The sequence below is a fragment of the Marmota flaviventris genome, chromosome 12, assembly GCF_047511675.1.
Source record: "Marmota flaviventris isolate mMarFla1 chromosome 12, mMarFla1.hap1, whole genome shotgun sequence".
Taxonomy (NCBI): domain Eukaryota; kingdom Metazoa; phylum Chordata; class Mammalia; order Rodentia; family Sciuridae; genus Marmota; species Marmota flaviventris.
Genome location: NC_092509.1, coordinates 28,077,021 through 28,102,006, shown reverse-complemented (window position 1 = coordinate 28,102,006; position 24,986 = coordinate 28,077,021). Strand labels below are relative to the sequence as shown.

General features: G+C 42.6%; 1 protein-coding gene across 1 annotated transcript in view; it reads left to right on the top strand.

Moving 5' to 3' along the window:
- Positions 1–7,797, top strand: part of Ccdc3 (coiled-coil domain containing 3) — a 110,674-nt gene extending 102,877 nt beyond the window's left edge. The window contains exon 3 of the mRNA XM_034636632.2: positions 5,766–7,797. Within this exon, the coding sequence (XP_034492523.2) occupies positions 5,766–6,041 (276 nt within the window). The 3' untranslated portion in view covers positions 6,042–7,797. The remainder of the gene's footprint in view (positions 1–5,765) is intronic.
- The last annotated feature ends 17,189 nt before the right edge of the window (positions 7,798–24,986 follow it).

Genomic DNA, 24,986 nt, shown 5'->3' with positions numbered 1-24,986 from the left:
TAGGCTATGAACCAACAGTTTCTATCCCATGTACCCACCCTTGTGCACTAAAATTGCTACTGATGATATGGAAACATCCAAGTGTTGTTGTGTTCTAATAAAACTTTATTCATAAAAAGAGGTGATGGGCCAGATTTGGCCACAGGCTATAGTTTGCTGATCACCACTCTAGAATTTCTTTTTTTCCTTTTTGAATCCCAAGAGCAGGAATGAAGTGTTAAAAAGGCAAGCTATCTGTCTTTGTTGTTGCTTTTGGACTGCCCTTCCCTTATTTTTTACATTTCAGAAAGCACACTTTGTCTTGTCTTTGTAGGTGGTTATTTAAATTAAAAGCAGCTGTGAAGACAAGAACCTTCTCCGAATTTTCCTGCTGCCATGAAGCAATTTCTAAATATACTTTTTGTAAACCTAGATGCAAAGTTTACAGGTATATTGCAGAATAATTCAGGAAAACCTTCTGCACCATATAGTTCCCAGGAAAAGAAAAATGCTTCTTGCTGTAATGAATATATAGGAGTCATAATAGTTTAGAAATGACTGGGGTGATTCTAGATAATGTGAAGACATATCCTTAACCTTTCAAGATCTTGATTGTGAGGCTTTCTTACAGCATCTGAACTTCCTGGGGAAACCACAAATCAAATAGAAAACTTTCAGGAGAAGCGCCAAGTGAGGAAGTCATGATAATCTGTCCTGTCTTTGAAGACAGGTGACCAAAAAGCCACATTAAGATTACTCAGCCCCAAGGATGCTTCCCATAGCCTGTCCCTCAGCCTGTGGGCATGAGGATAGAGGAGAAATGACAACTAATGATTCATGAACCTGCAGGTCATAGTGGTAAAGAGGAACTACTGTATGCTCCCTCCTTTGAGTGCTTCAGTGTAAGAAGTGTGCAAATCAGTGTTTGGAAAATAGTCATGACAAAGCATCAAGGGGAAAAAACTTGGAACATTTAGTAGTGGCATCATTCCAATTTTGTTTAAAATCCTTAGCTATGCCCATAGAAGCAAACTAGGAAACATTCAAATGTCAACAGAGGCTATCTTTCTGCAATAGAACTACAGATGGTTTTAATTTTTCTTTTTTTTATCTTTAAAAAAGTTTTTCTATTTATCAGCATGTTGCTTTTATAGCTTTAAAATGTGTTATTTTTAAAAGATGAGGAATAGATATTCCAGCCTAACTTTTGTCTTGTTGAAAGTAAAAGAGGCGGCTCCCTTGTGGCAGTCTTTCCATCTGCCCTGCAGCAGGTGTCCTGTCACCACGTGGAAACTTCCAGAGACACACTGTGCCTGAGGAGAACCAGGAGAACGTTGGAGGTGCTTCAGCATCTGGCATCTGGCAGCCAAATGATTTCTCCACTTCAGCCATCGGAAGTGGTGGGATGGGGTGGAGGAAGGGCCTGTGTGGCAGGAATCTGTGGCTTGGGGGCTGCCCTATAGGACTGTTTTCCTTAGGCCTTCTTCAAAGAAAGTGCAGTAGAACCTGTCTCAGCCTAGTCTGGCCTTTCCTCTCCTCATTTTAATTTACCAAAAAAATACCACAAAGATAAATGAGCATATAGCATTTTTTTTAAACACAGCAGTTTTTAAGAGATTGATTTCATTTGGAAAGCATTCCAGAGAAAGGGAAGTTTCTTAAAGAAACACACATATTTGAAAGCATAGCTTTCCTCTAGAAGTTCTTGCATTTTTAATCAGAAAGATGGAATTCTCTTTTGGGGTGATGGCCAGGATTCAGGAGGCCTCCTTTACATACCTTTGGCTGTGGCTCCATTATTTTAGGCATTGCCTAAATTCCTATTGGCCTACTTCCTGGAGACAGAGTCCTCTTTGCTACTGAGATAGAGACCTTCAGCTTCATAAGGAAGCCTGGGTCATGGTTGGCACCATTGGTAATATTGGACAATTATGAGTTATTCTGATGGCTTTTTGCTCCTACTCATGCTAAAGAGAGGTTGCACGGATCACAGGATGACATTCACTAAGGAACTCAGTCATCCCATCCATTCTTCCCACACTTAGCTCACAATTACTGATTTCCATTCTCAATGATACCCCCCACCTGTGTGCGCACATCCACACATGTCAAGGCATTCCTCTCTTCCCTCTTGAGTTGTTCAGGTGATCATAGTGATCATCAGGTTGCTCTTGGCTGGTTAGTGCTGCTGGAGGCGAGGTTTCTCCTGCTGTACTACTTTCTCTAGAGTAGGGAATGGCTGGCCCTGGGGCCCAGGGGATGCCTACAAAGAGTATCAGTATCTTAGCAAGAGCTCTGTTCACAAGTACTCTCTCCAGCCTCACCATTCCACTGTTTGTGTTTAAGATGTAGCTTTTAAAGAATGTCATAAAACATGCCTTCAATTTCTCTTGGATGTTATATTCCAGAAACACTATTGGATTCTATCCAAGGAGTCAAGTAAAAACCTCTTGTTTTAGTAGATTTTGCTTATCCTCCTTTACCCTGTTCTTGATTTAAGAATCTGCCATGGGGCTGGGGCTATCGCTCAGCAGTAGAGCACTTGCCCAGCACAGCGAGGCCCTGGGTTCGATCCTCAGCACCACATAAAAATAAATAAGTAAAATAAAGGTATTGTGTCCAACTACAAATAAAAAAAATTTAAAAAGAATCTGCCATAACTTATAGAAAGACCAATACAATGAGAGTGGATACAAAGTGCTTATCCTAGTCACTTGGGGATATTGAATCCTAAGGTATAGAGATACCTCTGCATACACAATAGAAATAATGACTTGTCCCAAGAGTTTCCTGTACCCTGCTTCTCTTTTAAAGGGGTCTCATTTTGGCCAGAGGAGGGCAGTGTTGCACATGTGGTCTCCCCTATAATGGTAACAGGAGCCCAAAGCCCTTGATTAAATGGCAGGTATTTTAAGAAAATGTCACTTGGCTCAGATTTTTATCATACACCTCTAACAGCCAGGGAAACAAAACTACAAAGACCAACATGAACTGGGTTGTAAGGAGTTTGTGATCCATCAAGGGTGTGGAGACCTCTGCCCCCAGCATAAATAAATGTAGGGTGCTACATAGACCCCACAGGGGGATGCGCTACATACAGTGGGGGACACCGTAGGAGGCATGGCAAAGTGGGCCTACAGACTGCTTCTAAGATTGCCAGACAGAACTGGGGTGGGGCAACTAGCACGCCAGGCAAAAGAAAGACTGTGGCAGAGGCCCCCAAAATATGCAGAAGGGAACAACCAGGAGCCTTTTTGCTTTTGTGAATACAGTGTGTGAAACAGAAAGAGGAACAATAAGACTAGAGCTGTAGGCCATGTGCAATCACAAAAGTTAGGACTTTTAAGAGACTTTATTCTGTAATAGTGACCGACAGAGGATGGTTTGGAATACTTTTCAGATCAAACTCATTCAGTCCTCCAAAACCATGATTATCCCATGGTACACACAAGGACACAAGGGTTGCCAGTGAAGTTCCCTGAGGAGACTGAGGGTGCAGGAGGAGATTGAGTGTGCAGGAAGCTTTCAGAGAATGTCCCCGGGATTAAAGGACACACCTGGGGAGGGATGGCAGGAGAGGAAGCAGGACTGGGCAGAAGGAGAGGCCATCCTGCAATGTCAACTTCAGTAAGGGCCAGCTTACCCCATGGGACGCTCTGAGGCTGAGACAGCCCTTCAGATGTTCCAAGTTTGAATGAGCAGCTCTAGTTTTCCTGCCTTGGGTTAGCTGGTCATTGGATACAGGAAGGGGGTGTGATCTTGGGCGAATCTCTTGAGTCAGGGGCAGGTTCTGGAAAGAGACTCAGCTGAGGGATGAGTATAAGAAACTGGGGGAACAAATCTTTCTGTCCCAAAGGCCATGTGGCTGATGCAGCACAGAGTGTACTACCCTGGGCTTAAGAAGTTTGTCCTGTTCTTTGCAGCGACACATGCCTATAATCCCAGTGACTCTACAGGCTGGGACAGGAGGATCACAAGTTTGAGGCCAGCCTTAGCACTTAGGGAGCTGTTTCAAAATTTTAAAAAAGGGGGTGGGAATGTAGCTGATTCAATTCGCAGCCCCCTGGCCCCCTCCCAAAAAGCTGTCTGCCCGAGGCCACACCACTCAGAAGCAGTAGAGGCAGGCCTGAAACCACAGCAGCCTGACCCAGTCCACACTTTTCGGGGGGCGGGGGTAACCGGGGACTGAACTCAGGGGGACTTGCCCACTGAGCCACATCCCCAGCCCTATTTTGTATTTTATTTAGAGACAGGGTCTTACTGAGTTGCTTAGTGCTTTGCTTTTACTGAAGCTGGCTTTGAACTCACAAACCTTTGGTCTCAGCCTACCGAGCTGCTAGGATTACAGGTGTGCACCACCGTGCCCAGCCCAGTTTACACTTTTAACCTCATACCATATTGCAAGGTAGGTGGTGGGGCCTGAAGAATACAGTGCTCCCTCAATATCCACAGAGGATCCATTCCAGGACCCTCCACCTTGGATACCCAAATCTGCAAATGTGCAAGTCCCTTGCATAAAAAGGCAGTCTCCTGCATACTTTCACCATCTCTAGATTACTCATAATACCTAATACAATGTGAATGCCATTTAAATAGTTGTTCTACTATATTGCTCTGGGAATAATGATAAAAGTCAACACATGTGCGGCACAGGTGCAAACCATCATAGGCCCAACTCCATGGTACACAAACAAGACACAAGGCAAACACTCAGAGTGTTGGAGAGAGAGGTACAGCTGGGTGTGCCTACACATCACCTGTGTGGGTTTAAGGTAGCACTCAGCATGCAGCAAATTCAAGTTTTGCTTTTCGAAACTTTCTGAATTTTTTTCCTGCAGCATGTTCTTGAACTGTGGTTGATTGCAGCAGAGATGAGGAACCCACAGATACAGAATCTGCAGATAAGGAGGACTCCCTAATTCTGATCAAAGTCAAGGCTTAAGGCTTTGAGATTATAGCTCTTGATGATGTAGAACAGGTGGAGAAGAAGCTAGAGGTGAGAAAACCTGTGTGTGTGTAACATTAGTATATAGCATAAAATTCAAAAAGTACAAGAGTACACAGTGAAAATAAATCTCCTTCCTGTCCCTACTCCTCCCTGGATACAGTTTCTTATATATTCTCTCAAGGACAGTGCATATTTAAGCATAGATACATATGGATATCAGACTTATACTCTTGGTATCACATCATCTACACTGTTCTGCACCAGGCTTTTTATATAAACACCAAAACTTAACACACTGCCACCAAGCATGCAGAAGGAGCTGCCTTATTCTTTGAAAGAGTCAAACTTTTCCATTACATAAAGGTTTACTATAATTTGAGCTAGACCTCTCTGAGTGGGCATGTTAGATTACTTTTAAATAACACTGTAATGTTTGTACATGTGACAGTTTGCAAATGTGTCTTTTTCAGCTGCTTAAATGACAGTTATATTTTCTTTCCTGTGAACTATCCAAATTCTTTCTGAGCTTTCCTGTTTAGGGCTTTGGTCTTTTGAGTCCCAGGAGAACTTTCCTTTTTGCTCTGATACTATTTAGAATCTCTCTTTAAACCCAAATTCTTCAAGGAAGCCAAATACAGAAAGCAAAGGCAAGGTTTTGTATTTTAGGTCAGGACAGGACTCACCCCGTGGAGGGCAAGATCACCGTCAAAGCCATCACCCAGTTTGTTCTCATGATAGGGTGGGGTGATCGGGGCTGTGCTGTTTGCTAGGCTCTTAGCAGCACCCGGGAAAACTCGAGACTCACCTGCCTCTCCCTCCACGGTCTTTTTGTCCCCAGCTCATGTGCTCCTCGGTGCAGAAGGCGCTGTTTGAAGAGGAAGACCATGTCAAGAAGCTGCAGCAGAAGGTGGCCACGCTGGAGAAGCGGAACAGGCAGCTCCGCGAGCGGGTGAAGAAGGTCAAGAGGTCTTTGCGGCAGGCGAGGAAGAACGGCCGCCACCTGGAGCTGGTGAACCAGAAACTCAGCGAGAAGCTGGCGGCAGTGGCGGGCACGCTGCCGCACATCAACGCCCTGGGGCGGGAGCCCGCGCGCGCCCCCTACCTGCGGGGATAGCGGGGCGCAGAGCGCTGTGGGGGCCCTGCCTTTCTCGGTGGGAATTAGGGATGACGCGGCTTTTCTACGTGCACCTATTTCAAACCTTGTAGGAGATGTTCTGTTATGCATTCGGTAGAGTCTAACTGGATAAAGCGTCCATTCTTGCTTTCCCCTGGGGTGCTGGCCCTAACATGAGATCCCATGTGCTGGCGTGACCCCAAATACGGTGTCTGAAGTCCAGAGGCAGCAGGATCCCCGGGGGCTGTGTGCTTCCCCAGAATCTGACCTCAGCTTCTTGGGTGGAGGCAGTCTGGAAAGTGCCCGGGGTGGGGAGAAAACATTTTAAAATCTCAGTGTAGAAAGCATCAAGTGGGTTCAGTCTTTATTTCAGAAGAGAGTCAGCTTCTAGGTCCAGGACAAGCATGAGTCCCAAGGAGGGATCTAAAGCAAGTCCTGGAAGCTTCTGGTGCCCCCTTGTCCCGATCTATGGAAGTAGGATGCCTAATTGCAAATGTGCAGGGCATCCCTGCTCCGGGCAGCATTCTACTGGCAGCTGAGGCAGCTTATTAGTTAATGAGCTCATCACAGGTCAGGGAATTGAGTCCAGAGTGGGGTAGCAGGCGATTAAACAAGATGAACTATACCTGATACCCAACACCAAGCTCCGCGGGATTGACGATAATACCAACAGATTACTTGACTCCAGAGGGCAATTGCCTTTATGGGCCCACCATGTTCCATCAGCCTGCACTCCCAAATTGGAATTTGGCTTGGCCACTGAATTTCCAACCTCTTGTTTGCTCAGTAATTGCTTCTAATGTCTCTGAGTTTCAAGTGAGCTGCCCCAATACACTGTGAACTGTTCTGCAAAGACACCCCTTCACCTATTGAGATCGGGCAACCTTACCTCATTCCCAAACAGGCTCTCAAAGGGCTTTCTGCAGGCATTCCAACTTCTGCTTCTTTCTGAAAATTTACCCTCCCCGCCCCCCCCCCCCCCAACAACAACAACAAGGGAGAGGCATGTCTATGCCCTGGTAAAAATAGTTGTACATTAGTGCACTTATTTTTATACTAGTTCCTTAAACAATCAAAGCACTTCTTTGGAAAGAAAACTTTTAAAGCAATACAAGAAGAAAAAAAGAGCATTCACTAATCACTTAAGCACATTTGATCAAACCCCAGCTGTGTTATTAAGTCAGCTGAATGATCAGCTCTTGTTTATCTTCCAGTTGTGGCCTTGAAAACCAAGTGCCCTTCCCTGCTGTTTTACCAAAAGAAGCTGTGGGCCAATATCAGGGTCTGCCATCCAGAGACCACCCTGGGCACTCTGGGGCTCCTGATGCCACCCTCTCCATTAGAAATGGCAATCACTCTTAGAGTTCCGCTTTTCTACTGTTAGGAAAAAGTCAAGTGCTTCTTGCTATAGCAGCTAGTCTAGGAATGTGTACCTTGTGTCACTTAAGTCTTGGTGTCAGGATGCTGCCCCAGGGGGAGATAGGATGGGAGCTTTTGCCCAGGGGCACTCAACTGCCAAGCTTCTGCCACCAATTTGTTGTTGTATTCTTCTTCTTATGCTACAACACAGGATGCATTTTCTAGTTTATTCAACCTGGGGACATTTCATTAAAGCAGTTTTGCTCCTACTCAAGGGAATGGTAAGCCTAGAGGTGACTTACAGCCAGGGCTTAGAGAACTGTGGAGCTGGATCCCTACAGATGCCTTATGTTCTGCTTTTCCAATAAATAATGAGCAGTGATTTAAATCACAATAATGAGGCAATGAGTGTTTCTTTGGGGCCAGGGAAATTTCAGGATTTCCAGCTTTGGCCTGGAAAAGTGATTTCTGTCCTCTGGGGCAAGTGCCTGCGAATAACACCTGGGGCACTCTGGAGACTGAGTTCAAGCCTGCTGTACTGTCCCCATCTGGACACAGCCTAACCCTGTCTCTCCCTGGGTTCCCATCTCTCAATCCACCTGCAGAAAAGCAGTGTATCATGCTTGCTCCTCACGGGGACAAACGGTGTCATTAATCAGTGTCTTCAGAAACATACTGCAGTCCCTTGCCAAAGGAGACTCCCCAGGTCCCTGATACCTTCTCCCCGGTCATCTCACCAGTTCTTGCCACCTGTGAATTATACTAGTAGGAATTCTTTTATGCTTTATGAAATGCCAACTGCAAGAATACTCAGAACTTGACACACTTTAGCTAGCCTGTCTTAGCACCTTCTCTGAGATGCAGGCCATTGTTTAGTTTCCTTTTTTAGGCACCTGGAGGCCAAGTGACTTCTCCAAGATCACACTGTAAGAAAGAGGCAGGTAAAATCTCAAATCTTTCAACCCAGGAGTCACACGCTGACAGTCTGTGGACCACAGCTAGCATGAGATGAGCTTTCTTGGGCCTCTACTGTGTGTGGGAACATGAGTGTCTTTGGAGGGATGAGTGTGCAGCTGCTAATAATGAGGCCTACATTTAAAAAAAGGATTTTTTTTAAACAAAAACATTGCCCATTTCTGATACCTGCCTGGTAGCAGAAATTACAAGGAGCCTCACTTTTGTGGTGGCAGGCACGTCTGTCTTGCATTGGGAAGAGAGAACATGTGCGTGGTGACACAAGCATATAATCCCAGGTACTCAGGAGGCTGAGGCAGGAGAATTGCAAGTTCAAGGACAGCCTAGGCAACTTATCAAGACCCTGTCTCAAAAACTAGAAATTAAAAATAAAGGTCTGGGTGTATAACTCAGTATTGCCTAGTATGTGTGAGGCTGCAAATTCAATCCCCAGTACCAAAAAATAAAAAGAAAGAAAGAAAAAGAGAAAATCACAAGGACTTTGCATCAAAGTCAACTCAATAGCAATTCATATTCTATTAAGTTTTTTAAAAATCAAGTACCCACCATGCATTGGGTTCTTTCATACCAAATAGAGATCCCACACTGAGAAATGAAATTGACCAAATTATGTTATATATATGCATGCATGAATATGTAACAACAAATCTCACTACTATGGATAATTATAATGAATCAATTTAAAAAACAAGGATTCCAACCCTATTCACCAAGAGAAATCTGAGGCTTGGAGAAATTAAGAAAACTGCCCAAGGTTCACAGGTATACAGGTGGCTAGGCTAGGACTCCGTTCCACCTTCATTTCTCTCTGTACCTGCTCATCTATAAAGTGGGGTAATCATCACTCCTAGCCCAAAGGCTGAGAGGAGGATTGAGAGAGATGATGATGTGAAACCTGTAGCACAGTGCCTGACACTCTGAAGCCTTCAACAGATGTTATTTAGATAATTGTTATTATTAACATATACCAGAAAGACACAATGTGTGTCAGAATAAGAGTATCTGGTAGGATTCCATATAATTTTCTTGTCAATCTTTACCTGAGTCTTGGGTTCTTTTGTATTCATCAGAGTTTTTTATTTTTATTTTTTTTCATTTTCTTTATGCCTGAGCCACCTCTTTTTCTTTCACACACAGTAGTGAGTTGCCCTTCCAAATCTTCCAAGACAATAGAGCCCATTAGAAATATGTTCCCTTGACTCCCTGTCCTGATCACACTTGTCTGTTTTGATTTCTTCTCCTCTCCTCCCCACCATGTCAAAGAAAGCACGTCCCACTGACCACATACATCCAGGTCAAAAGAAGGACCTGTATGGGCTGGGGATGTGGCTCAAGCGGTAGCGCGCTTGCATGCGTGCGGCCCGGGTTCGATCCTCAGCACCACATACAAACAAAGATGTCGTGTCTGCCGATAACTAAAAAATAAATATTAAAAAATTCTCTCTCCTCTCTCCCTCCCCCCAACCTCCCTCTCTCTTAAAAAAAAAAAAGAAATAAAAAAATAAAAAGAAATGCAGCCTATTAAAAAAAAAAAAGAAGGACCTATATTTGTCATGAAATTGTATTGTTCTCCTCAAAACTTGGGGCTTTGGTTTGAATGTGTCCCGTAAAATTTAATGGGTTGGAAATATTTCTCAAATTCCAATGTTGATGGTATTTGGAGTTGGAGCCTTTGGGAGGTAATAAGGGTTTGGACGGTCATGATAGTGGGGACCCTGTGATGGCATTAGTGGCTTTATAAGAAGCAGAAGATGTAGGCTAGAAGCCTTACCTCCTGCCCTGTTGTGATGCACCACGAGGCCTTAGCCAGATGCTGAGCAGGTGCACCATGCTCTGGGGCTTCCTAGCATCTGGAACTGTGAGCCACAAAAACTTCTATTCTTTATAAATTACTTAATCTTGGGTATGTTGTCATACCCAAGAAACAGAAAATGAATGAAGAACACCTGGCTCCAGTATTCCCTTATTTTTATTATAATATTTTTTCTTTTTAGGGACTCCTTTTCTTATCCTCCGGCCATTTTTAGAGATACTTATCCCAAGAGAAAGTCCAGAAACACATGGGCCACAAGAGCAGTCACCCATGCCCTGACTTCCTGGGACATCATCTTGGCTCTGACCTTTAATCTATGAAGGACATTTAAAGGCATCACCTACAATTACTGAAGTCCATCTTCTCACTTCCCAGTGTGCTCCTGAGCCTGGTGGAACCCACTGTTAGTTCTGCTGCTGCTCTCAAGGGCTCAGATTGCCAAAGCCATTTTCTCCCTGATCTTATCAAACTAAATGAATCTGAAGCATTTGACCTGATTCACCACTTGTTACTGAAGCCCTCTTATTTCCTCTTTTACATTTCTACTCACCTCTCCCATCCAATTCTTAAATTTTCCAATTATAATAACAACAAAAACACCAATAATAAAATGTTTATGTGATAATATTAGAAGTTGAGACCAGTGGTCCCCAATAAACTTTGAATTTTTACTTAGTTTAATTTTCAGCAGCTTAAATTTATGCAATCACATAAGGCTAATGGCAATCATATTTGATATAATCTATCAAAGCAGATCTAGAAAATGCCTTAGTATTTTGGAAAAAAGTTGCTTCCTAGTATCTACTCTCTGTTCGTTTTTACTAACAAAACCCCTATGGGGCTGGGGTTGTGGCACAGTGGCAGAGTGCTTGCCTAGCATGTGTGAGGCACTGGGTTTGGTCCTCTGCACCATATATAAATAAATAAATAAACAAACAAACAATAAATTAATTAATTAAATAAGGGCATTGTTTCTATCTACAACTAAAAAAAATTAAAAAAAAAAAAAAAAAAAAACCTACAGTGTCATGGGTGACAATGTGCCCTATTATAGAGCAAGTTTCCCAGCCTACATTTTTGGGCCTTTCACTGGTTGATCAATAGATGTAAGGAGACTCACTGGGTAGACAGAGCTTCCAGGCAAACCCTCTAAAATGTGCTTATGTAGCTGTCCTTCCCTTCTTTCCCCTCTTTCCTGGAATTTGTATGTGATGGCTAGAGCACTAACAGGCACATTGTGACATGAAGCAACTTGTGAGCAGGAACCATATACTACATATGATAAAGAAGAAAGATAAAGGAGCTAGGTCCTCGATAACAATGTGGAGCTACCTGACCATTCTTGAAATGCTTACCTCCAGGCTGTAGGATCTATGAGCCAAAAATCTCTGTCCTAAAATCATTGTTATTTCAGGTGGTGTCATTAGTGATTCATTAATTAGTATCAGAAATGGTTGCAAATAACAATTAGTATCTATAATGGGTTCTGTAACTTGATAGGCTTAGAAACATGGAACGCTAAAAGTTCATGGCACACAAGGGCAAAACATTTATATAAATTGCCCCCTGGGTTTCCTGAGATGAAACATCTGTTAAAGGCAGGGCTTTGGTCGATTGTACTGCTGCTCTGATAAACCATTATTAGGATGAGAAAATACAAGGATCATGAGGTTTGAATGATTTCTTCTAAGTGTACCACAGAATTAAACAGAACAAATAGGCTTATATTTTTACGTTCTTGATCTAAGCCATTACAAAATCCCCAGAAAGTTCCAAGTAATTAATCAAAATGTCAACATAGCCAAAAATCAGATGTGGAGTAATTGAGATTGAAGTCATAGCTTTACCAGAACTCATACAAAATCTCTGAACTAATTAGGAATAAGGAGGATTCCAAAAATCTTAATGAAGTCTGATGACTATGAACTCCTAAACCCTACTGGGCTTCCCCTGCTAGCAGAAGTCGCGATTCCTCCCCTCTCTGATCAAGTTGAACCAACCTTGCTTAAAGACCATGTAATTAACTTTCCTGAGATAGTATGTGCATAAAGAGCCCAGTTCTTTTGGTGGCCCACCCTCAGAACTAACTGCAAAATATGTAGAACCCCAGTGCAAAATGACAACTCAGGGCCTATTGTTAAAAAGAACTTTGAGGTGGTGACAATGGAGCATGGAAACAATTGTGAGACCCTTCTGAACAGGAGGCTCGGTGTGGCTGCGCTAGTTATAAGCCCAAGAAACTGACCCTGCCCATCATACCAATCCCTTTAATCTCCAAACCTGTAATTAGAGTAACTGTACATGCATGAGGCACATGAGCATATCACATTTGGAAGAAAGTTCTTACACCAAAACAATTTCAATATTTTGATAATTTGTATTGTTTAAAGCCTAGGGATTATATGGCAGGAATGGATATTTAGTGTGTCTCCTAAATTCAAGAGGAGGAAACCTAATTTAAGATTGCACAGAATTTATTGTACATTTGACAGAGCTTTTGGATTCAATGTGCCAGCTAACTCAAGCAGCTGGGAGCACCTCTAAATGTTTAATCAGTTACTTAAAATATGGACTCCATAGTGTCATGCTGCTTTAAATTGAGATGCCAAAAATTCCTAGGTATAATTTAGACAAAATATTTCAAAACATTAGGAAGATAAGTTTCACATTGTAACCTAGTCCCTAATTTGGCACCTGAGAAGACCTGGAATACATTTCCTTTTGAAAGTGTTGAGAGTCAACATCCTTGAAAAGCCCAGAGATGGGCATGCTCTGAAGGTCAAAAATGAATGTGGGAGAGGTTCCATCAACATGATCTCGGTGTGGACAGTGGGGTACTACAATACAAAAAGCATGTAGCAGCACTCAATTTTCAAAGACAAAGTGGATATGTTAGCTCTTATAGAAAGCATAGCCAAAGAGATCATCCAATGACCGGTCATGATTTGCTCAGGACTGAAGAATAGATGAACTTTCTTCTGAAAACCAGACTGATTTGTATAATTGAAATCAATCAATCAATCTAGATTTAATAAACACAAGTCTGATTTGAATCTCCACTTATGGAAGAGTCATAATCTTTCAATTGTTCCGAAGACTTAAAACAGTTTGAAGAGCCCTTTGACTAAAAAGAGGTGAGGAGCCCTTAAAGAAAGAACCTGTGATAACATTACAAGATATACTAAATCTTCCCAGAAACTGTAAAAAGGGAGCTACATGTGCTCACCAGTGTAAATGTGCACCAGAGCAAGAGAAATCCTAAAACTTTTGTGATATTATTAGTACAGTTGCTGAACTACCACTAAGACAAGAGTCAGAGGGAATGGTCATGGAGGTCACATAGTAAATAGTTCTGTGCCACAAATCCATCTCATAGTAAGTCTCACAAGTCTGGGAACCCAACTGTAGTTGCTTCTCCCGGCTTCAGAGTAGGTAATTGGAATAGATATTCTTGGAATTTGGTGAATGTCCACATTGACTTCCTAAATCATGGAGTTTAAGGCCATTATGTAAGGGAAGGTCAAGAGGAAAACTTGGAATTTCTACTCCTATGCCGAATTATATACAAAGTAGTATACAAACAACAGAAATACAAACAGTGGCTAGGGCATAGCTCAGTGATAGAGTCAGTGCTTAGCATGTGCAAGGCCCTGGTTTCGATCCCCAATACCAAGAAAGAAAGAAAAGAAGGAAGGAAGAAATTAGGAAAAGATCTCACCAGAGGATAGCAACAAAGAAATTACTTAAAAGAATAAAATAGATATTTTAGAGTTGAAAAGTACAATAACTGAAATGAAAAATTTACTAGAGATGTTCAGTAGCAAATTTGAAGGGGCATAATAAAGATAAGTGAACTTGAAGATTATCCACACTGAGAAAGAAAGATTTTTTTTAATGAAGAAAAATGAACAGGGTCTAGGAGACTTTTAGGACACTGTAAAGCAGAGCCACTTATTCATAAGGGGAGTTCCAGAAGGGAAAAGAAAGGGCCAGGACATAGATTAGTGTTTGCCAAGTATTGAGGGTGTATGGGGAGTGGGTACAGGGTTTCTTCTGAAATGATAAATGTGTTCTGGAATTAGATGGTAGTGATGTTTGTACAACATTGTAAATATGAACTAAAACCACTTAATTGTATCTGTTGAGATGGTTAATATGGTGATATTTTGTTCTGTAAACTTCATCTCAATAAAAAATAATCATCTCAGGTCCTTTTTTCTCTCTCATTATACCTCCTCATCCTGAGTCATGCTGGATGCAATTCACCTGTCACCCAATGTCTTTGCTTATACTATTCCTTCTGCCCTTTGCCTTGACGTTTCTTAGTTTACCTCTGAGAAAAATCCAATTTCTATTTCAAAATTTTACTCAAAGGCTATCATGAGTCTTGTTGCCCATAGCAACTGTTGGAAGTCTAAGATTTTATAGTTTAGTGAAGAAGTAACTGTTGAGAAACCCTGGGCAATCCAGTCTAAGTCAACTGGAAAGTTTTACTAAATACCATTTTTTAAAATTGTGGCAAAAGAATGGCTGGGGTTGTGGCTCAGTGGTACAGCACTTGCCTAACATGTGTGAGGCACTGGGTTGTATCTCCGGTGGAAGGAAAATGAGAAAGCAAGAGATGGGCGAGTGAGAAATGAAGGACAGAGACAAGGCAGAGATCCACACAAAGGTTTATTTGTCAAAGCTGACAAATAAAGGCCATCCCTCTATAGAGTGGAGAGAGGCACCCAAGATATTTGGGTATTCAGCTTTTGTGGGGTAATGGTTTAGAGTTGTAGTTGTGGCGCTATGGGATAGGCTTGGGTTGCTTGCATCAGAGCTAGGCAGGTGGGGAATAGCATGGGATTGGCTTAGGTCAATGGCACCATGGGGCTTTCCAGAGTCAAGGGGTCATGTCCTTCTGGGATTGGCTTAGAGTTATGGTACCATGGGGTAGGTCACTAATCAGGGTGAGGGGAGTTTGGGTAGGAGGAAGTACAGAAAAGCGAAACTTATAAGATGGCGGTTAACATTTAAGATGGCTGCTCAGATGTTAAGTCAAGATCCTATACCCAGCACCACATAAAAAAAATAAACAAATAAAATGAAGGTATTGTGTCCATCTATAACTAAAAAAGTATTTAAAACAAAACAAAAAAAAACTGTAGTAAAGACACATAATAAAAAAGATGGTAAGTTTTATAAGCATACAGTTCTGCGGTGTTAATTATATTCACTGTGTTGTATGACAACTAAATATTACTGAAATCTAGATTAGTGAAGACTGACATAACCTCCTTATTGAAATCAAGTACTCCTTCCTCTGAGATCCTATGGCATTCAGGGGACATTCTCATTCTCGCATTGACCACATTTCTTTCTGGTTGGCTCGTTCGTCTGTCCCTTCACTAAGTTGTGAGTTTCCTAAGGATAGGGTTTGTGGCTAATTCATCTGAGTCCTCAGTGACCTACCCAACAAGATACTAATTAAATGTTTGAGGAGGAAAGAATGGAGGGGTGAAGTTGGCAGTGTCAGCACCCTGAGAACTGGAGAGCTAAAGGGAAGGAGGCAAAGAATGACTCTTCACTACCCAGGTGTCCCTCTCTTCCTTGCATCCCAACTAGCATCTTGCCTCAGTCCTGGCCAAGAAGCCATCAGGGTTTTTCCATTAGTTTCAGGACCCTCTTAGCTGCTGGCCTCAATGAAAATCCCACCCCCAGAACAGCATCTTCCATCACTTAAGTCCTACAGCAGCTGGACTGCCATTATCAAAAGCTGTATATTCTGTGTGTAAAGATTCAGTCTCTTTCCAGCTGTCAAATTTCTTGGAATAGAGGATCATCTAAGACATCCTTGAATAGCACAATCAGCCCCCCACCTTTACAGCACACAAGAGGAGGCAATGTGGCAAGGTCATTTCTTGGTTGTCCAGACAGCATTTTTCTTGGGAGGGAATTAAGAAGCTCCTTCATTTTCTTCCCCACCCCACCCTTCTGCTGCCACCCGTCCTGGGTGTCTTCAGAGCTGGTTGACTTTGGCACCAGTGTCTATACATAACAAAGAGTTAAAACTCTAGTGAGTTTGTCTGGGGGGTGGGGTTCTTCGATTTTTCTAAAGGCTCAGAGAAGAAGTCAAAAGAAAGGTGTGTGTGTGTGTGTGGGGGGGTAAATAGAATGAAACGTGTAGATTATCTGGATGTTTTAATTAATCCTGCTTCCCATAAAAGGGTCATGGGTTGGCGGCATCACTCTCCCTGTGGGATGAGTCTCCGGTTGCCAGATGGCTGGGCATGAGCCCCATGGTCTGGCATTTCATTCCTTCCTGTTCAATAAAATGGGAAAATTTAAACCAGACACAGAAATGTCCTTTTCTTTTATTAAAAACATTTCTTAATTGTGTATCTGGATACCCTGGGAGTGGACTTCAATATTTCTGAACTTTTGAATGCTGAAATAAGAACAAAACTGCCAGTATAAAAATGCCAGACAATTACATAATGTGACTCTACACTAGTGGTTCTCCACCCTGGCTGCCCATTAGGAAGAACTGGGAGCTATAAACAAAAAGGTGCCTGCCAAAGGACCCGCTCCTACCTGGATGGGGTTCTAGTGGTGCCAGCATTTAAGGCAAAGCAAAGGCCAGGTGCAGAGTGGCATGCCTATAATCCCAGCTACTTGGAGGCTGAGGCAGGAGGGTCAAGGCTCAAAGTCAGCCTGTGCAATATAGTGAAACTCTGTCTCAAAATAAAAAATAAAAGGGCTTGGGATATAGTACAGTGGTACAGTGCTCACCAAGCTTGTGCAAGGACCTGGGTTTTCCCCAGCACCACAGGAAGAACATAAAAAGCAAAACAAAACAAAACAAAATCTTCTGCATGATTGTAACATGCAGCCAGAGGTGAGAAGTAGAGGTTACTTATCTTTGCAATAAACACTTTACTCTGGGAGATATTATTTTGGGGGGTCTCCTTGGTAAAAAGGTAGAAGTTCAATATCTAGAGTAGCTCTGAATTGTTTCTAAACTGATCCAAATGCAAACACTTGAGGTAGATAGTTTACCTATCACTGTGTAAAGAACTACCATAAAGTAGGTGGCTTAAAACAATGCACACTTATTGTCTCACATTTGCTATGGGCCAACATCCAGGTATGGCTTCGTGGGATTCTCTGCCTCAGGCTCTGTCACTAGCTGCAATCCAATCACTGGCGAGTGCTGGGACTCATCTAAAGGCAGGATCAGGCAGGTCCCATTTGGAAGCCTGTGTGATTGCTGGTAGTATGTGTTTCTTGCAGGCTGTGGGCTTGAAGCCCTCACTTCCTTGCTGGCCATTTTTTGGAGGCTCTCAGTCTCCCCTGCCAAGTGGGCCTCTCCAACATAACTGCTTGTTTCACCAAACATGCAAGCCAAGAGGGCAGTAGAGAAAGTCTACAAACAAGATGTCAGTTATTACCTAATGTAACCTAATCAAGGAAGTGGCCCTTACAATAGGCTGTTGGTTAGAAGCAAGTCACAGGTCCCCCACATCTCCAAAGGACATGAATACCAGGAGCTGGGAATATATAAAGCCTTAGAGTCAGCCTGACACTACTGGGCTTTCGTAACTCAATTTCATAGTATAAAGCATGTCCTGTGGGAAGGATGGTACATACTCAGGCACATGTTGGTCACACCTCCACCACTCCACAATGTCACCACTACTGGCTTAGTATTTGGAGGAAGGACCCTGAGGGAACTGAAAAATCCCAGGAGGTTAGTCACCTGATGTAGTTCAATATACAATCAAGGGTCCATAAGATTCAACGAAAAACACACAGAAATCCAGGATAGAAAGGAACTCTAATGATTCTATAGGTCAACACCAGTCCATACTTAAATCCCTTCCCTAAACAGACCTCTGTTTTAGTCAGTTCAGACTGCAGTAACAGGATACCATAGACTGGGTGGCACAAACAGCAAACATTTATTTTTCAAAGTTCTGGAGAAATAGATCAAGGCATTAGCAGCAGATTTGAGGGCTGGTGAGGATCCACTTCCTGGTTTTTAGACAGTCATCTTCTCATTGTATCCTCACTTTAAAGAGGGGTAGAGAGAGGGGTGGAGAGGGGGAGACAGAAAGAGAGAGAGAGAGAGAGAGAGAGAGAGAGAGAGAGAGAGAGAGAGAGAATAGTCTCTCCTATGTGTGTCTTTTAAGGGCACAAATCCCAACATAAGGGCCCCATCCTCATGAGCAGGATACCATACATCCAAATTCCATCACATTGAGGATGAGAGTATATATGAATTAGGGGGAAATGCAAACATGTGGTCCCTAGGACCTTCTCTCTACTGGCTGTCCAAGGTTCTAGGAAGAAATTTCCAGTAATGGAAAGGAATTTCATAAGGAGAAGGCCATCCTGAGAGGATATAACACAGTGCTGAGTTTTATTCCTGTTCGCTGGAAATTTTTTTTCTTTATGATACCAGGGAGATGATTTAGGATGATTTAGCTTTTCTGTACTGATTTCTCCATCAGTAAATTTAAAATCAATCAATTGATCATTTTTTAACTCTTAAAAAAATCATTTTATTGATCCTTTACCAGACAAAATTTATTCAAATTACAACCATTTGAAGTGGTAGAGAACAGGTTGCCCTGTAACAAATCTATTTTCAAAATCCATCATAAAAGCTTTTTTGTTGTTTGGGTTTTTTTTTTTTTACATTATATTACATATCTTCTTTTTTAAACTAGGGTACAACACAAAGCTAAACTGATTAGTAGGTTGCCTACTCCCAATCTTGGGAGAAATACTTCCTTTTATACAAAATCACATACCCCATAGGAAGAACCCCCCTCACCCTGACACATGGGGTTGGTACTACAGTATTTATGTTCCTTTTAAGTACTGAGTATGGAGGTTTCCTGGTACCATTGAGTCGCTGCTACTAAAGTTCACACACGAAATGGCTAAGAGTTACGAGTGCGGATTATGACTGCGTGAGCCTTAGAAACTAGAGTGTATAGTGGGCGACACACGAGTTGTCAAACATTGTTAGTCGTGTGTTCATATGTACAGACTTGTGCATAGCAATTGCTTTATTTAAGTGGACAAGTAGTCGACTCACCTTTTCATTAGTTAGCAATTTTGTACAAAAAAAAAATAGCAATTAATTTGTAAACACTGCCAGAATATTTTCTAGCTGGTTTGTAATTTTTTAAGAGTGTGACCTTGTTTTTGTTTTTCGTTGTGGTTCTTATTTTCGTTTTTTGTCGTCCGTGTAGATCTGTAAATAGAACTGCAGTATGATCATTTTTTTAATCATATTACTTTCAACCCGGCCCCTGAAAATAGATCAAGAGGATTGATTCTTTACACTTGCATGGATGTTTTCTAAAGAAATGCTCTTCTTAATTCCCATACTGTCATTTTCAGGCTGAGTTTAAAACTGGTTTTCTTTGTAAGTTTGGTTTTGCCTTGGATTTCCCCAGGCAATTACTTTAGTTGGAGTCCACAACTCAGACCCGCGTTTAGTTTTGAAGAGGAGGACTGTTGCAAACCTCTGGGCTACCCAGCCCAAGGCCAATCCAGTGAAAAGTTCTAAGCATCAGCTGTAGAGAGGGGCCAGCCTGGTCCTACCTCAGCTTTCCAGATAACCCCATCAATGTCCCAGAGGCATAAACTTCTAAGGTCCACCCAATCTACCTGCTTGCCAAGAACCACTGGAGGACTTCCAAGAGGAAAGCGACACATTGGTTTTTTTTGGGGGGGCGGGTTGGTTTTTCGTTTTTAATTTGCATCATTTTTCTTGCATCAGTGACAATGCATAAGGACATTTGTCCTGCCATCCCTACAGCAGGATCTTCTTCCCAACTGTCCTTCCTCCCAACCAGCAGTGTAAGGGTGGAGGCCAACATCCCTCCCTCATCTCCACACCATTACTGGTGGCCCTCTTGTGGCAAGCTGCAGGGTCACCAATGGTGGCTGGAAAAGCAACACTTTCAGTTCAGGAAGTGTATAAAAGAAGGGAGGATTTCCTTCTTTCAGGAACTCCTATTGCATAGACCTTATTTCTACTTTTAAAAATCCTATGATGAGCATTACATGCCTGTAATCCCAGTGGCTTAGGAGGCCAAGGCAGGAGGATTGTAAGTTCAAGAGCCAGCCTTAGCAATTTAGCTAGGCTCTAAGCACCTTAGTGAGGCCTCATCTCAAAATAAAATAAATAAAATAAAAAGGGTTGGGGATATGGCTTGGTGGTAAGGCACCCCTAGGTACAATCTCTGGTACCAAAAAAAAAAAATGATCCTGTGTGGGTCAACTTGTGCACATTGTTGGTCACTTTTCCATGTTATTTTTGAAGTGGGGCTTTCAAGGATTGGATTACTATCCTTTATTTTGGGTGGCAATGGTGGTAAAAAGAAACACTATAACCCCCAAATCAGAACTCACACAAAATAACTGCATAGCATTTCAACAAAAAGCATTCCCTCCATCTCTGAGGTGAAAGCTGCATTCTCAGCTCATCTTGATCCTTTTGGTGCAGGTACCAAGCACCGGCAGCTTGTACACAGCATTTTCTGGTTCTCAAATAATCAAATATTGATGAGATTTTGGATTATGGACACCACCAACTCCTTTTCCTGGAAATTAGGGCTGGAAACATTTAACCTTCCCCTTTTCTGTTTTTCCTTCCAAAAAATCTGTGATTGTTACATACAGATGTTTCTAGCACTTTATCACACTCACTGTTCGGTGAGGGAGAGACAAGATTTCCATCTCACTGAGAAGAGGCACAAACAGTATTTCAAATGAGAAAAAAACTCTAGCACCTCCTTGCTCATGTGTCCTTCAACCCAGGGACCTTGACCTTTCCTGGGGCAATGGAAACATGGCGAGGTTTTCCCTTCACCTGCTGCCTCCCACTGGCTCATGCACATCTTCTCCTCAGAAGAGAAGGAGGCTCTTACTTCCAGTTAGTCCTTCACATTTCAACTTCCCTTTGGAATTTTTCCATGATTTCACTGCCCAGACCCATGCATCCCTTCTACTTTTGATAGGCTTGGACAAATCTTGCTGAGAGAGCCCCGTGTGATATTTTGGCTTCCTCCTTAGGGGGGCTCGTGGCTCGTGCCTCATGTTGGCCTCTCTGATGGAAGCTGCCCATTCCCAGAAGTCTCCAGTGTGTTGGATTGGAACATAAAAATAGTCTTCTCCCCTGCAGGGACAGATTCTGATTAGAATTTTTAAACTCTTTCTCAATTTCATTTTCCATGGAAGGGACTAGATTTAAAAAAACAGGCAGTTGGCAAATAGCCACACAGTTTTTCAGCTTGCTGGCCAGGACATCTCATGAGAACAACTCAAAATGCTTACAAAATTCTTCCGTTTCAGGAGCTTAGCAGGAGGTTGGAGGGGATCCATCCGTCCCTGGCCCATGATCTTGCTAACAAGGCTGCATATGCTGTGTACTCAGTGATTAATGCGAGTGGCACCCAGTGTCCAGTGGGGCTTGGAAGTTTTTGCCATGTTGTTTGCCTCCACTTTTCCTGACTATTGCTCCCCATGTAGTCTTTATCTTTCATTAATTAACTTATTATTATTATTTTTTGGAAGTGCTGGGGAATAAACCCAGGGCCTTGTGCAAACTAAGCAAGCATTCTATCACTGAGCCATATACACAGGCCCCTGTCTTAAAAAATCTGATCCTTATCTCGGGGTGAAGTCTTGACAGATTTGAAATAAGGCTGCCCTGCTCCTGCTTGGAGTTTCACTTAATCCACTCTGAAGCATGATATCTCAGAGACCACTCACTAAATGCTTCAACACGTATTCATTGAGTATCTACTATGTACCGGCACGGTGCTAGTTTTGGCTGAGAGTGACAACCAAGACTTCCAGCATGGAGTCACATTCTTTCTCCAATGAGGGAGAGAAATAGCACACATACACTGATCCTTGTGAATGAGTGCTCGGGATGAAACCAAACCAGTGTGCCATCAAGGAAATACAGTGGGGGGTAGAAACAAGGGAGGAGACCCATTTGAGATGGGATGTCAGAGAGGTCTTTCTGAGAAGGAGTCCTTTAAAATGAGACCTAAAAAATGAGGAGTTAGAGGGATACTGAAAATACCTATGATCTCTCAGAATGGTCAGTCACTGGAGCGCAGGGAGGACCACATCTGTGGCTGCCTCCCGTTCCTGCTCCCACATACCTGTCCATACCCCACACTTCAACCTACATCCAGGGAGGGTACAACATATCTTAGAGGGAGACAGAGTGGTGGCCTCTGCAAAGCAAGTACAGGTAACAACAGTGCACTCTTCATTGTGGACAATCCCTTGTCGCTTTAGTTTTTGACCTTGGCCTTGAGCTCCAGACTTTCACATCCAGCAGCACACGTGACATCCCCATGTGATTGTCTACCAGGCATCTTAAATTTAGCAAGTTGCAAACAGAACTCTGGACTTCCTGCTTAAGACACCCTTCCCTCAGCAAATGCCACCACCATCTTACAAGATGGCACTTCCCAAAACATTTAGAGTCGTTCTTGATTCTCTTCAATATTCATCCCCTTCACATCATCTATCACCAAGCCCTGCTGACTTCATCACCAAAATGTATCCAAAATACACACATTTTGTTCCTTCTCCCAGGTTATCATTCGAGTCTAAGCCCCCAGAATGACTCCCACAGCCTCCTATGTGTTACTGTCCATCTCTTATGACTCATTTTCCACCACAACATCACCATGGATCCACGTCCTTCTCAGACCCATCTCGAACCATTCTCCTTGTTCCTGACCTTCATCCGTGCTCACTACGCTCCAGTTATACTGTGCTTTCTGTTCCTTGACTATCCAAGCTCTTTACAGCCTCGGGGCCTTTGCACACAATATTCCTTCTGCCCAGCTCCCTTTTCCTTGAGATCTTTGCATACTCTCCTCCTCCTCCTTTGAACTTGGAAGTCCTTCCTTGAGCACTCTAATTTATTACCCACTTAATTGCATTACTTTAATTTCGCTCATTGCCTCTTTCTTCTTCTTCATTAAGAAACCAGCTCCATGGGCACAGGGCACTGCCTGTTTTATTTCCTGTTATACTGCCCAGATGGTGGGTCTGTCCTGCCTGCCTAAAGCATTGCCCAACATATGGTAGATGTTCTGTACATATTTGTTGGATGAATGCATAAATGAATAAAATATAATATGAGATGCACTTATAATAGTCTTAAATACATATGAGGAAAACATTATTATCCCCATTTTACAGATGAGAAACTGAAGTCCAAGAGACCCAGAGAGATGATATAACTTGATCAAAATCACACAGTAAATATGCAGTAAAGGTGGGATTCAGACCCAAATGTTCTGACTATAGTTCATGTCTTTTCTTTTTAACAGCAACAATGGGGTGGGGAGTAACTGGGATTAAACTCAGGGGCACTTGACCACTAAGCCATGTCCCCAGCCCTATTTCATATTTTATTAGACACAGGGTCTCACTGAGTTGCTTAGCACCTCACCTAAATTGCTGAGGCTGGCTTTGAACTCATGATCCTCCTGTCTCAGATTTCCAAGCAACTGAGATTACAGGCGTGCACCACTGTGCCTGGCTGAAAGTATTTTTTTTTTTTAATTTTCAAACATTTTTGGATTACAAATTACATGTCACAAAACGTAGCCATTAAAATTCACAGTCCAATGAATTTTGACAAATATGAACCCGTATGTAACCACCACCAAGTTATAAAACAAGACACGCAATATTTCTAGACCCAAATGTGGCATCCTGCCCCTTTACATCCTTTCCCATCATCCCGGCACCAGGCAACCTCTGATTGTCTTTCTGTTGGTGCTCTTTCTTGCCTTCTTTCTTTCTTTCGTGTGTGTGTGTATGTGTGTGTGTGTGTTTTGCTGGTCATCAAACCCAGGGCCTTATATATGCTAGACAGGTGCTGTTCCTCTGAGTCACATCCCCAGCCCTGACTGCATGGCTCAAACAACAGAAATTCATTTTCTCACACTTCAGGAGGCTGGGAGTTCCAGATCAGGATTTCAGCAGATTGGTTTTCTGGTGAGGGTGCTCTTTCTGGCTCACAGATGGCCACATTCTCACCATGTACTCCTATGGCTTTTTCTTGGTACATGTATAGAGTGAGAGAGCACTCTGCTGTCCCCACTTCCTTTTATAAAGATACTCCTCTTTCATCCTCATTTAATCCCAATTACCTGCCAAAGTCCCCAGCTCATAATGCCATCTCCTTGGCAGAGAGTGTAGGGCTGCAATGTATGAATTTTAGGGGAGGAGTACAATTCTGTCCCCATAACTATTATCACAGGGTCATACACTAATGAACTTCAAAGCTGAGATTTGCCCCCAGGACCTCTGAGGGCTGCTCATTATGACCCTAGTCTTTCTCTGTGTTTACCAAAGTCATCAATGATATGAATAGTGATAACAGGAAGACTTTGCAGAAGTGGCAACTTTTCTAGTAGTCCTGCCTTGGGGTTGTCTCATCTCAGTTCTAGGAAGAAGACAACTAGAGCAATAGAAAGGGCAAGGCTTTGGAATCAGAGAGCCCTTGCATTAGGGAGTTTTCCATCAGTATAACAAAATATCTGAGATACTTCTCTTATAAAGAGAAAAGGTTGGGCTGGGGATGTGGCTCAAGCGGTAGCACGCTTGCCTGGCATGCGTGCAGCCTGAGTTCGATCCTCAGCACCACATACAAAGATGTTGTGTCCGCCGAAAACTAAAAAATAAATATTAAAATTCTCTCTCTCTCTCTCTCTCTTTGTCCCCTTTAAAAAAAAAGAGAAAAGGTTTATTTTGCT